Genomic DNA, 14,752 nt, shown 5'->3' with positions numbered 1-14,752 from the left:
CTTCGCCTCCCCCGCCCGCGTGGTCGCTGCTACCGCTGCCGCCAGAAGGAGCCGGGGGAGGACGGTGGCCTGTGAGGCTCGTCGCAGACAACGCGGCGGCGATGTCCGCGAGCCAGGCGAGTGCCGCGGCGGCAGCGGCGGGGCCTCGCGGGTGCAAGGGCGGCCTGGGCTTCGGCCTCCCTCCGGTTCCCTGGAAGCGGGCCGGCGGTCAGCGCGGGAGTAGCAGCCGAGGCGGAGGCTCCAGCGCGTCTCTCTCCTTCCCTTCAGCCTGAGCCAGGGGAGGCCAGGCGGCCCGGGTGGCTGGAGGGGGGGTCCGCTGTCCGAGAATGGGAATTCTCTTCACCAGGATATGGAGACTGTTCAATCACCAGGGTGAGGGGCTCGGGCGTACGGGTTGGGAAGAGGGTCAGTCCTGGCTGGCTGGGTGGGGGGCGTCCGAATACTTCCGGAGTCGGGGCTGGGTGGTCCCGCGCCCTCTAAGCGCAGGGTGCTGGCTGCGCGATGCAGGCCTACCACTGTTAAGTCTCCACTCCCGAGCTTGGGGATGGTTCCTGACACAAAGCCCTTTATCTGAAGGGACCTTCCTAAGAAGGAAGTTCTTTAAACAATACACCCATTGCTCCGATTTCCACTGGGAGTGGACTAGGTTTCTTGCCCCCACGTTCGTCGTCCGTGATTGGCACGGCCTGCCCTACCTTTTGGCTCTTTATTTTGTTAGCATTTGTGTTTGGACACCACGTAGAAATGCTGAGATCTTCAGTAATGAAGGTTGTAGGCTGTGACCCCAGCTGCACCACTGAGCGTCTCAGGGTAGCAGAATGCGGAAAACGCGAGGACTTAACACTTGACTTGTCTAGTACCCCTTAAGTCTGTGAGCCTTCCCTCTATCCTCACTCCTCTGTGTGTGTCTATGTGGGGAAGCTTTTCTGCCTCCTGAATATTGATGGACTTCTCTCCATTTGCCTTATTTATATCTGTGTTTAAAGTTAGACTTTAAGGTGATTTTCCTATTTATGTGGGTTATTTAATTAGAGATGTTTTTTCTGTCTCTGGGTTAAAAATGTTAAAAATGTTTCCCTGAAAGTATTAAAAACCATACCATCATGAAACCTTTGTTAACTTTAGGTAACTGGCAAGTTACTGAGTATAAAGTGTGCTGTCACATGGGGCTGCTTAAGTTCAGCCAAACTCAGACGTTGCCTTGAAATGCCTATTAGGTTTATTACAGTTTGTTACAAATGAGTGTGTAAGACAGGGGAAAGAGAACACAATTTTAATGAAAAGATTCCATAGTTATTAAGATACAGTGTAATGGCATACTTTAGTTTAAACTCAAGTTGGGTGGTTCATCATTCTTGTCAGTGAGTGAGTTTGGATTTTTCTCTTGTGTAAACTGCTAGTGTTGTCACATCCCATAAAGATTTAAATCAATGGTGCCGATTATTATGAACACCCATTATCCTCAACTCCTTCATGATTGAGCTGATTTTGTAAGGAGATAATGGGAAGGTAGCAGAACTGGAACTTGTGATCCTTAGGGTCTTAAAAAAAAACGAAAGATGATACTGTAGGTCACATGATACCAAATGGAAAGGCAGCATTTCAAATGGTATTTCTAATAAGAGGATTTTTTTGTTAAGTAGAGAAAATTTTTTGCACTCTCTAGACTTTGTATTGAGAGAGGAAGAGTAGGAACCAGTAACACCTCTCTGTGTCTAGGTGTACTCTCCTAGAACACCAGGGATCTGTTTAGCCTGCCAATCTTGAAAACAGTTGGTACCTTTCAAGTATTGATATTTACATTGTTATAAGACTGGTGGTAGTTGATAAGATCCGTAATTTTATATTATTTTTAGTGAAACTTGTTTTTCAACTCTTAGGATGTTTAGAAAGACTTTGCTTCTTAATTGAGTTCTAGGACTGTTAGATATCTCCACTTTCTACCTTGAGGCAATGATAATAACGTTTGCCAACAGGTACTTGCAATAGTAACAAAGATGTGTGGATTGGTACCACTACAGATGTTAAGAGCACTGTTTTAGGGGCGGCGCCAGTGGCTCAAACAGGTAGGCTCCCGGCACCATATGCCAGAGGTGGCGGGTTCAAACCCAACTCCGGCCAGAAAAAAAAAAAGAGTAGTATTTTAGTGCTAATTTTTGACTGGACATTTACTTCAGTTTGGAGGAAATTAATAGTAAGAGGAATTCAAAGTAATAGTAAGTCAAATTCCAGGAAGTTAGAACTTTGTGAAAATGTGAATTAACTATTTCTCTTCTGCTGAATAATTTGGTTGTCTTATTAATAGGGTCACTTTTCAAAATATTCACTGTTCAATGTAGTGCCAGATACTTCTTGGCCTTTTTGGTAGATACATTTTTGGTGCTTTATTTTACTTTCAGAAGATTCTGAATGCAATCATATATTCTTCTCACAGAAATTCTTGGAATGAAGGTTTGGGGGAATTACAGAATTTACAATGCTGATGAAACAAACTGTGCCATATCTTGTTTTAGAACAACTTTTACAGTTAAAACTTAGGTTGGGTGCACAGTGAAAGATAATTTCATGCTACTCAAACTAGAAAAACCAGAGGATACTTTTAGGTGATACTTAGACTCAATAGAGTGCAAATTTTATCAAAGATGCTGTCACTTACTTTTTTGGTTTATTTTTTACTATTTCAACAGTTTTTTGAAGTAGTATTTATTTCCCCTGAAAAGAGGAAACTGAGGTTCGAGTGAAGTGGATTTTCCCAGTCCTTACAAATAGTATATGCTAGAGCCAGGCAAGTTAAAACATTGAACGAATGTGTTGCTGGTTATTGGTCTTCTTAAAGAAGAGATTGACATCATTTTTTTCCTATTGCCTTTTTTCTCTATTGACTGTTTCTCAGTAGCTAAACTGCAAGTCTTTAGGACTTTGAAAAGTTACTGTTAATGTCTTTATTAATAAAGAAGGGCTTCTGACTGGTTGTATACTTTTTCATTAAATAAATATTTTTTGAGCACCTATTTGGGCCAGAAACTGTCCTAGGTGATGAGAATAAAGCAGAGAACAAAACAGACAAATATCCGTGCCTTTATGAAGCTTTCATTGTAGCATGGGGAGACAGCAAATAAACTCACTTCATCTATACAAGTAAAGTAATAGCAGTTAATATTTACCAATTTGTGCAAGGTTAGGTTCTAATATTTACCAATTTGTGCAAGGTTAGGTTCTAAGTGTTTCACGTAGATTGGCTGATTTAATCTCACTTAGTTGATGTATACTTCAGAACAGCCCTACAAGGTAGATAATATTCTTCCTGTTTTACAGGGGTGCAAAGGAACAGGTAATTGAGACTGTCTAGTGCCAAAGTTAGTGCTCTTAAAAAGAAACAACCCCACAACGTTCTTTGTAGAAGGAGGATTAATTTTAGATAAAAGGTGTGAACTACAAAAGAAGTTGTGGAATTTCTCCCATTGATAGCCTTGCTCATATTGCTCTAGAAAGAATTATGGGGTGGTGCCTGTGGCTCAAGGAGTAGGGCGCTGGCCCCATATATTGGAGGTGGCAGGTTCAAACTCAGCCCTGGCCAAAAACTGCAAAAGAAAGGAATTATAAGTTATGAATGTGTGCTAGAGAAGCTGCCTGCGTTGCAGGAACACAGCACTAAGGAAGCCACCTCTGCTTCTGTTGTTTTTTTTTGTTGTAAGGAAGTTCAAATTTGTATTAGGAATACATACAGGCTCGATTCCTGTGGCTCAAGCGGCTAAGGTGCCACCCACATACACCTGAGCTGGCGGGTTCGAATCCAGTCTGGGCCCGCCAAACAACAATGATGACTACAACAAAAAATAGCTGGGCGTTGTGTTGGGCACCTGTAGTCCCAGCTACTTGGGAGGCGGAGACAGGAGAATTGCTTAAGCCCAGGAGTTGGAGGTTGCTGTGAGCTGTGATGCCACTGCACTCCAGCCAGGGCTGCAGCTTGAGGCTCTGTCTCAAAGAAAAGAATATATAGAGAAGCTCAGTAGCCGAGGGGTGGACTGTGCCAGTTATCAATTTATTGCCTTTATTTCTAATACAGGTACACCTTGACTTATGTTGAGATTATATTCCAGTGAACCCATTGGGAATTGTGAAATAACATTTGTAAGTCAAAATACACTTAATACAGCTAACTTACTGAACATCATGGTTTAGTCTAGGCTACCTTAAATGTGCTCAGAACACTTACTTTATCCTATAGTTGGGCAAAATCATCTAATTTTTCTGATCATTCTAATTAAAGCCTATTTTATAATAAAATAGTGAATATCTCATGTAATTTATTGAATACCGTACTGAAGGTGAAAAACAGTTGTATAGGGATTCAAAGTAGGGTTTATGCTTTTGCACCTTTGTAAGTTAGGGACCAGCTATAAACCGTTTTTGCATGCTCTGGAAATGGAGCTGGGTCCTTTATTATTTTCTTTTGCCAGTTGGCACAATGTTAAACTTTGTCTCTGCCACAAGAATATTTTTATAGCGGAAAAAAAGCTTTGTTAATAGCACTGGAGGGACATTGTGGGAGGAAAAGGTTTTTGTTCTTGGTTACAGAGTGCTGTCTTGATAGGCTGTGCTTGTAGCATGTGTTTGCATGTCCTGACTCTTGCACTGCCTAATCCACACCTTAGCAGCTTCCCTAATCCACACCTCGGCTTGTTTTATAAGGAGAGTCTTAGGCGAAACACCTCCCAATGGACAGTTTTCCTCAGCACCCTAGAAAGAGGATTTCCAGCAAATGACCCTAGGGCCTTACCATAGCTGCTTCTCTGCCTTTCAGTGATTGGTAGCTGTGCTCTCCAACAAGATCTGCGTCTCCCTCCTGAGGCAGTGGAAGGAGCTCAGTCTTAGCCCTAGGGGTAGTGGATGCTCCTTACGTTTGTCATTCCTGTAATGTTTATAGTTCTTTTATTTATTGTTAGCCAATCCCCCATGACTCAGTTACCCTGTAATAGTTATTTTATTTACATTAAACTTATCAAGTTCAAATTATTGTGATTTCTGCCTCCTGATTGAATCTATAATTTTGCCATGTATACACTGCTTTTAGTTCAGCAATGTATGGTGCAAAAGAAAGGTTGGATTTTTTTTCCTTCAAACTTCATTGCCATTACTATAAATAGCAAGTTTATTTTCAAACTTTGTTTTTTATTAACAAGACTTTTACATTTTGAAAATTGAATTTTTAATGCAGAATAACTTGATCAGATATCTCCCTCCTAACCTTTAAATTTTTCAGATTTTATTTATTTATTTATTCACTGAAAAATACTTTGTTGGCCAACTGCGGTGGCTCACACCTGTAATCCCTGCACTCTGGGAGCCTCGGGCAGTTGGATTGCTTGAGCTCAGGAATTTGAGACCAGTCTGAGCAAGAGCGAGACCCTGTCTCTCCTAAAAATGGAAAAACTAGCGGATGTTGTGGCAGGCACCTGTAGTTCCAGCTACTTAGAAGGCTGAGGCAAGAGTATCACTTGAGCCCAGGAGCTTGATGTTTTTGTGGCCACAGCACTCTAGCCAGACTCTGTCTCACAAAAAAAGGAAAAAAGAAAAAGAAAAATACTTTATTAAGCACCTGTTTTATTCCAGGTTCTGTGTTATGGACTGAGAGAACTATAGTGGACAGGACAAATGAATTTTTTGCTGTAAGCAACATAGAATTGATGGAGCTTTATGCTAGTTTGCATGTGAAATGAGAATGAAGAATCAAGATGACTCCCATTTATTTGCCTTGGTGTTAGTGTTTTCTGATTTTGTATGATTCACAGAGAACTCTCCAGACTGGCAATTTTTTTTTATTCCCTTAGTTTACTGATTGGTTGTTGGGGGAGGATATATTAACTTTTAGAAATGGCACTGTATGAAACTAGCTGGTTGCCTGAATGTGTCAAAAGGAAATGAAGGAAAGCAGGAGGCATTTTCATAACAAAACAGTGAAGTATTGATTGGTTAACTAAAAGATAACTCACTGTTCCATCAAAGCATCATAATGGTGTGTAGTTGTTTTGATTTATTTGAGTAAGTGCTATAAGTAAGTGACATATGTATACTGAAAAATCATACTAAACCACAAGTAAATTTGTGATGATTCACGTATATCAGAGAGTTGAAGTGGCTGAGACTTCCATTTGTCCACGGTAACATCATCTCTTAGTATGCATACTATATTTAAAGGGCTTTTGAGTTCTGTGCCTGGCATATCAGCTGGAATGGCTGCAAGAGCTAGGGGCTGACTGGTCATCTTTCTCAACAACGTCTCAGCACATATTCAGACTGGATTTACTTATTCAACTGCACAGCAATCTTGCATTTATTTTGTAGTATCTGGTTTACCTAGGGGGGAGTTGTCCAAGACAGCCTGACAGCAACTGCAATATCTAAATGATCTGAACTCAGGCCAGGCACAGTAGCTCATGACTATAATCCCCACACTTTGGGAGGCCAAGGTGGGAGGATCACTTGAGGCTAGGAGTTTGAGACCATATAATCATTTCTACAAAAAATTAGCTGGGGGTGGTGCTTGTGGCTCAAGGAGTAGGGTGCTGGCCCCATATGCTGGAGGTGACAGGTTCAAACCCAGCCTCGGCCAAAAATTGCAAAAAAAAAAAAAAAAATTAGCTGGGCATGGTGGCCTATGCCTATAGTCCTTGCTACTCAGGAGGTGGAACAGCAGGAGGATTGCTTGAGCCCAGGAGTCAAAGGTTGCAGTGAGTTGTGATTTCACTATTGTACTCCAGCAGAGCAATACTCTGTCACCTTGTCTCCCCGCCCCCACCAAAAGTAGCAGTCATGCACGGTCACTTTTGCTGCATTTTGTTGGTTAAAAGTAAATCACAGAGCCCGCCTAGATTCATGAATAGGGGACTCCCAAGGGCATGATTGTCCAGAGGACATCTTTGGATACTGCTTCTTCCACACACTGTGCTATCTTTGGAAATTGTTTTTAGACAGCCTGGAAGTAGATGGGTCCTAAGAATTCCTGGCTAAAATGTGAAGAGAGTAGAAGACATCAGGGAACATGAATGTTTGCAGCAAGACTGAAGGAAGAAGAATCAGTGAAAAAAAAGATGAATGACTGGAAAGGAAGAAAACTTAGAGAAAGTGATACCACAGAAGCCAAGGGAGGAGGGAGTTGATGCCACCATAGCCTTGGATTTGTTTGTCATGTTACAGTGGCCCCGTGGTTTAAATGTACTCATACAGATCACACTTACCTGTTTAAAAGACTGTCCTTTATTTTTATTTTCCATTCACCCTATCTTACGTTTATATACTCAGTTGATGCCTGAAATTACTCAGAACTTCAATAACTTAATTCATTGTGAAACATTTATGCTTTAAGTCATTTGTAAATTGTTGTGCTTATGTTTGAGATACTTTATTAATCGTAGAAATGGGAAGCATGTGGTCCTTCTCCATTCCTAGAGAGGAGGTTGGAGATAGGAGAGGTGTCTCTGTAGAATAGTAGGGCTGGGAGAGGTTTGCATAATGACACATTTGTTGGTCTTGCTAGGATGTTCTTTTGAGTTCCAAGAAAGTATAAAGTGCCATACACTGAATTAATAACCATAAATAGAAAAGTAAAACGGGGATTTTTTTTTTTTTTTTGGCTTATAATGAGTAAATCACTGGTGTTTTCTTTATTTCAGAGCACAAAGTTATCATTGTTGGGTTGGATAATGCAGGGAAAACTACTATACTTTACCAATTGTAAGTATTAACTATTTTAACAAATTCAAAATTTTTCTGCCTAGGTGATATTTGATTAATAAAAGTAATAAGATACTATATGGAACCTAAGATACTATATGGAACTGCTTTTGTGAAAAAGCAGTTTGTCCATCTAGGGGCCAAGTTTTAAGCAACTGTGTGTAGTGAGCTAGAAATTTATATTACATTGAGAATTTTGTTCAGTTATTTTGCACTAAATCTCTCTTGTTTGTAGAAAGTGGGAAAATAATTATTTTTAGTTCCCTAGAATGTTCTAGAATATTACAGATAGTCTACCACCCAGTTCCAACTTTGTTTAAACCATTAGCTTGCTCATGTTATGAAGTAATGGGAAAGGATAATTGGATGTAAAATATAAAAGGAGGTCATGCTTAATTTGTCCTCAATTGAGAAATTGTTCATGCAATCTAGCTTTCTTGTTAATTGTAATACATGTTAACTTTTTTTCCCAGTTCTATGAATGAAGTTGTACATACATCCCCTACAATAGGAAGTAATGTAGAGGAGATAGTGATTAATAATACACGTTTCCTAATGTGGGATATTGGTGGCCAAGAATCTCTTCGTTCTTCCTGGAACACTTACTATACTAACACAGAGGTAATGTTCCTTAATATGCTAAAACTTGTGTGAACAGAATGCTTGGGAAACACTTAGATTTGAAACCTTATAGTTAAACTTGCTGAAATATCACAGTATGTTAACATAGAGTTTAAGCATAGTAAAATCTTTGATTTTCTATTTCAGGATCATTGTTCAGTGTATCCACTATCATTGAACCTCTCTATAAGGAGCATTGGTGGTTGGTTAGTCTGATTGTGTATGGGTCCCAGAACTTGTCTTAAGTTTAATTATTGTGTAATGACTTCCATCTCACAATTTGTAATTTCATTTTTCTCTTACTGTTTATGTTTGGCAGAATGGGGAAAATCCTGGTTAAATGAGAGGGCTCTAGTAGTTTGAATCCTAGGTAGAGTTTTGCTATGCTTTTTCTTTTATGTAATACAATTGCACATTAAAGAATTCTTTTTCTTTTGATTATAACATAATCATATATTTTTATATATTTTAATGTGATTATGACATAATCTATATTTTTATTTACATGTTAGTTCTCAAGAGAAAATTTCAGACCTAAGACATTTAAGTCCTTTATTGTGTAGACCTGTAAACTAAAAAAAAGACTATGACAATTTGTAGTGCTCATTATAGGTTAATAAAATATACTCTAAATGTATATAAAACTGAGTTTTAAGTAATTAAGGCACTCTTAAGTGTCTCCAACCACCTAATTTTCCAATACAATATGTTACTTAGTCATGTTTTGGGGAAGGGAAAGATCTGGGGTTGTAAAGGCGTGTACAGTACCTGAATATTTAATGCTTCAGGTATTAAATCTACATATGTGCCAACACCATTACAATGAACAGCTTTATTAAAATCCTTGGAACAGAATGAATCTTGGAGTAATAAAGCCTCTGTCAGTAAGCTATCAATCAAGTGAGAAAAAAGGTAGCAATTCTTTTATCTATTTGTCTTTTAGTTGATTAACTCTAAAAATAGAAAAGATCGGGCGGCGCCTGTGGCTCAGTCGGTAGGGCGCCGGTCCCATATACCGAGGGTGGAGGGTTCAAGCCCGGCCCCGGCCAAACTGCAACCAAAAAATAGCCGGGCGTTGTGGCGGGCGCCTGTAGTCCCAGCTACTCTGGAGGCTGAGGCAAGAGAATCGCTTAAGCCCAGGAGTTGGAGGTTGCTGTGAGCTGTGTGAGGCCACGGCACTCTACCGAGGCCCATAAAGTGAGACTCTTGTCTCTACAAAAAAAAAAAAAAAAAAAATAGAAAAGATCCTGGAAATCATAAAGATCTTGGTTTATTTAGAAATTAAAACATAGTGCTAAAAACTAAATAGTGCACATTAGTAATAGGCAGTCAGAATTAACTTGGGCATCATAATGCCATTATAAAGTGAGGAAGTTAACTCTTCATCTGCTTCCCACTTGCTGCTTGGTGCTCCTGGAGCTGACAAAGAGGTACAAGTCTCTCCTTGCATCTTCTATTCCCAGTCTCATTATTGGTTCAGGAAAGCGTTGTGCTTTCAGGTAGCAAATGCTATTTTTATAAGGAAGGGAGCTTGTTTTTATGTAGAGAGCTATTCTTTCTACTTTTTTTTTTTTTTTTAAAGAAAAAGTCAATTTCACTAATTGCCCCATTAGTTTACATCCATGTACATGCCATTAATAGATAATAACTGTCTGGAAGTAACTTACATTTTGTATTTTTTAATGATTTATAGTGCAAATAAATGAATAATAGGCCTGTTAGCATTCAAGTTACTAATTTAGAAGACAGACATGTTATATATTGCTTACAATGTTAGCATCATATTCTCTTTTATTTTCTGTAAAAATTAGTAAATATATTTGACTTAAGTGAATTAGGCCTTTAAGTTTCTACTACAAAGTGTAGGAGGTATCTTGCATTTTCCAACAATCCCATAAGATTCTGATGTCTTCTTTTTATTATTATTTTTAGAGAAAGATTCTTTCTCTGTCCCCCAGTGTAGAGTGCAGTGGCATGATCATAGCTTACTGCAGCCTCAAACTCGTAGGCTCAAAGGATTTTCTTGCCTCAGCCTTCCTATTAGCTAGGAAGGCTGTAGCTAGTTGGCTAGTTGGCTAGTTGTTTTTCTTTTTTGTAGAGTCAGTTCTCACCCAAGTTAGTCTTGAACTCCTGCCCTTTAGCTATCCTGCTGTCTCAGCCTCTCAAAGTGCTGGGATTACTGCCTGAGCCCCTGTGTCTACCAAATTCTAATTTCTTGATAATAGTAGCCTATAAATCAAATAAACACTTTATAAATTTTATAAGTATCAAATTATCTAATCACTAATTTTTTTGTAATTATTTTAGTTTGTAATAGTTGTTGTGGACAGTACAGACAGAGAGAGGATTTCTGTAACTAGAGAAGAACTCTATAAAATGTTAGCACATGAGGTAAGTAGTCTTCTTATATTAGATGTGGGGGGGGATGTTTGTATCACATTTGTTCTTTCTAGTTTCTTCATGAGGGTGCTATTTGTTTCAAATTTTGTAAAAAAGTAGTTATCTGCTATTCATGCCTATTTTACATATTATTTTGGCATTTCCCACTTTAGAAGAAGCAGAAAGACTATGGAGTCAATTGTAGGCTTTATTTCACTTATCTAGATAAATTTGATTCAAAAGTATTCCTAGGCAAAAGGAATTCCTACAAATGGCTTTTATTTTCATTTTGAATAGTAATTGTATAGATGATTATTATTAGAAATGAGATTTTAAAGTATTCAAATATTAATATATGGCAACTCTAAATTATTATCCACTTAGCAGACTAATATTAATATTCAAATATAATTGCTCTTACGTTTCTCGTATTATTCCTTTGACTAGACAAAACCACATGACTAGCCTTAGGAGATTTTCTTAGTCCTTTAAAAATATCAATGGTGATATAAGTTAAAAAATAAGCAGAATAATATAATCAATTTAATAATAAAATTATATCTACTATCATGGTAGGTGATTTTTTAATGCCTTTTACTACAGGTACTACTTTCTCAATTCATATGTGTGGATAGGAATATAAAAATTAATATTTTGATGTATAGAGTATGTTTTTTTTATTTTAGTGGAAGTTTTGTAAAGCTTTAGAAAATTGAGGTATTTTTGTAATGAAATTTTATGTTAATCTTAATATTGACTTGATGATTTGCTTTTGAGATATGCTTTAAGAATATCTCAGATAAGCTTTCAAGACTTTAGGAAACCTAGTAAAGTAGTTTTGTAAGTTGGGGTTTCTGTTTGCCTAGTAGTGAGTATGGCCACGAAGATGCATCTTTACCTCTATTTTGGACTTTTAAGTCTGGGAGTTTTGTTAAATCTCCTCAGGTTTTAAAAAACAAAAATATCTTGCCACCATGCATTCATTTACCAAGTTTCTAATTTGGGACATAAACAATAAGCCAGAAAAGAGTCTGAAGACAAAGGATTTTTTTTTTCTTTTTCAGCTTTGTATTTTGCAAAGTTGCAGCATCGTTAGGTTTATTCCAAAGGGTTATTTTATGAAGACTTTGGGAAAATAAAAATATATGTAAATGTTGTCTCTTGGCAATAGTACAGACAGTACAGACCAAAAAACAAAAAAACAACCAGAAAAAACAATATTTAGTAGGTAGCCTCTCTATATGATTTTTTTTCTAACTGGCCAATGTGTAGCAGGATTAGTATATAAAGAGTCTAATAGAAGCTTAAACTATGTCTTTGAATGTTACTAGCTGGGGGCATTAATTTGGATGTATAGTTAACTTTGTCTGTTGTGGATGTTGCACTAGGTCCATAAAGGTCTTCTGGCTTGACTAGCTTTTCTTTTCTTTTTTTTTTTTTTTATTAAATCATAGCTGTGTACATTGATATGATCATGGGGCATCATTCACTAGCTTCACAGACCGTGTACCAAGTTTCACATATACCCTTGTAAGAGATGCACCGCTGGTGTAATCCCACCAATCCCCTGCCCTCTACCCCCCTCCTCCCTCCCTCCCCTCCCTTTTTCCCTTCCCCCTATTCTTAGGTTGTAACTGGGTTATAGCTTTCATGTGAAAACCCTAAATTAGTCTCATAGTAGGGCTGAGTACATTGGGTACTTTCTGTTCCATTGTTGAGATACTTTACTAAGAAGAATATGTTCCAGCTCCATCCATGTAAACATGAAAGAGGTAAAGTCTCCATCTTTCTTTAAGGCTGCATAATATTCCATGGTGTACATATACCACAATTTATTAATCCATTTGTGGATCGATGGGCACCTGAGCTTCTTCCATGACTTAGCAATTATGAATTGGGCTGCAATAAACATTCTGGTACATATATCTTTGTTATGACTTGATTTTTGGTCTTCTGGGTATATGCCCAGTAGAGGGATTACAGGATTGAATGGCAGATCTATTTTTAGATCTCTAAGTGTTCTCCATATATCTTTCCAAAAGGAATGTATTAATTTGCATTCCCACCAGCAGTGCAAAAGTGTTCCCTTTTCTCCACATCCGCTCCAACATCTCTGGTCTTGGGATTTTGTGATATAGGCTAGTCTCACTGGAGTTAGATGGTATCTCAAAGTAGTTTTGATTTGCATTTCTCTGATGATTAAAGATGATGAGCATTTTTTCATATGTCTGAAGGCCGCACGCCTGTCTTCTTCAGAGAAGTTTCTCTTCAAATCCCTTGCCCAGCCTGCGATGGGATCCCTTGTTCTATTCTTGCTAATGCGTTTAAGTTCTCTGTGGATTCTGGTTATTAAACCTTTGTCGGAGCCATAACCTGCAAATATCTTCTCCCATTCTGAGGGCTGTTTGTTTGCTTTACTTACTGTGTTCTTGGCTGTGCAGAAGCTTTTTAATTTGATCAAGTCCCAGTAGTGTATTTTTGAAGCTGCTTCAATTGCCCCAGGGGTCCTCCTCATAAAATACTTACCCATCCCGATTTCTTCAAGGGTTTTCCCTGCACTCTCCTCTAGTATTTTTATAGTTTCATGTCTTAAGTTTAAATCTTTGATCCAGTGAGAGTCTTAGTTAATGGTGAAAGGTGTGGGTCCACTTTCAGTCTTTTACAGGTTGCCATCCAGTTCACCCAGCACCATTTGTTAAATAGGGAATCTTTTCCCCACTGAATGTTTTTAATTGGCTTGTCAAAGATTAAATAACGGTAAGTAGCTGGATTCATCTCTTGATTCTCTATTCTATTCCAGACATCTACCTCTCTGTTTTTGTGCCAATACCATGTTGTTTTGATCACTATTGATTTGTAATATAGTCTGAGGTCTGGTAGCGTAATTCCTCCTGTTTTGTTTTTATTTCTGAGTAATGTCTTGACTATTCGAGGTTTTTTCTGATTCCATATAAAACGAAGTATTGCTTTTTCCAGATCTTTAAAGTATGACAGTGGAGCTTTAATAGGGATTGCATTGAAATTATATATTGCTTTGGGTAGTATAGACATTTTAACTATGTTGATTCTTCCCAGCCATGAGCATGGTATGTTTTTCCATTTGTTAATATTTTCAGCTATTTCTTTTCTTAGAGTTTCATAGTTCTCTTTATAGAGATCTTTTACGTCCTTTGTTAGATAAATTCCCAAATATTTCATCTTCTTTGGCACTACTGTGAATGGGATAGAGTCCTTAACTGTTTTTTCAACTTGACTGTTGTTGGTATATATAAAGGCTACCGATTTATGGATGTTGATTTTGTAACCTGAGATGCTGCTGTATTCCTTGATCACTTCTAGGAGTTTTGTAGTAGAATCCCTAGTGTTTTCCAGATACACAATCATATCATCTGCGAAGAGTGAAAGTTTGATCTCTTCTGACCCTATATGGATACCCTTGATCGCCTTTTCTTCCCTAATTGCAGTGGCTAAAACTTCCATTACAATGTTAAAAAGCAATGGAGACCTGGCAGCCTTGTCTGGTTCCTGATCTGAGTGGAAATGATTCCAATTTAACTCCATTCAATATGATATTGGCTGTGGGTTTGCCGTAGATGGTCTCTATCAGTTTAAGAAATGTCCCTTCTATACCGATTTTCTTAAGTGTTCTGATCATGAAGGGATGCTGGATATTATCAAAAGCTTTTTCTGCATTGATTGAGAGAATCATATGGTCTTTGTTTTTTAATTTGTTTATGTGCTGGATTACATTTATAGATTTACGTATATTGAACCAGCCTTGAGATCCTGGGATAAAACCGACTTGGTCATGATGTATAATTTGTTTGATGTGTCGCTGGATTCTGTTTGTTAGGATCTTGTTGAATATTTTTGCATCTGTATTCAATAGTGATATCGGTCTATAATTTTCTTTTCTTGTTGGGTCTTTTCCTGGTTTGGGGATCAGGGTGATGTTTGCTTCATAGAACGTGTTGGGTAGTCTTCCTTCTTTTTCTACCTTTTGGAACAGGTTAAGTAA

The 14,752-nt window shown here is 38.2% G+C and overlaps 1 protein-coding gene across 2 annotated transcripts in view; it reads left to right on the top strand.

The window, feature by feature from the left end:
• The window catches only part of ARL5A (ADP ribosylation factor like GTPase 5A), a 32,502-nt gene continuing 17,750 nt past the window's right edge, over positions 1-14,752 (top strand). Inside the window, exons 1-4 of one of the 2 annotated variants that reach the window (XM_053596369.1) lie at positions 1-372; positions 7,674-7,734; positions 8,208-8,355; positions 10,663-10,746. In XM_053596369.1, the coding sequence (XP_053452344.1) occupies positions 327-372; positions 7,674-7,734; positions 8,208-8,355; positions 10,663-10,746 (339 nt within the window). In that variant the 5' untranslated portion in view covers positions 1-326. The remainder of the gene's footprint in view (positions 373-7,673; positions 7,735-8,207; positions 8,356-10,662; positions 10,747-14,752) is intronic. The other variant, XM_053596370.1, reaches the window with a different exon arrangement.

Source organism: Nycticebus coucang, chromosome 7 (assembly GCF_027406575.1).
Source record: "Nycticebus coucang isolate mNycCou1 chromosome 7, mNycCou1.pri, whole genome shotgun sequence".
Classification (NCBI taxonomy): domain Eukaryota; kingdom Metazoa; phylum Chordata; class Mammalia; order Primates; family Lorisidae; genus Nycticebus; species Nycticebus coucang.
The sequence above is the reverse complement of the archived record's forward strand: the minus strand, read 5'-3'. Positions and strand labels throughout refer to the sequence as shown.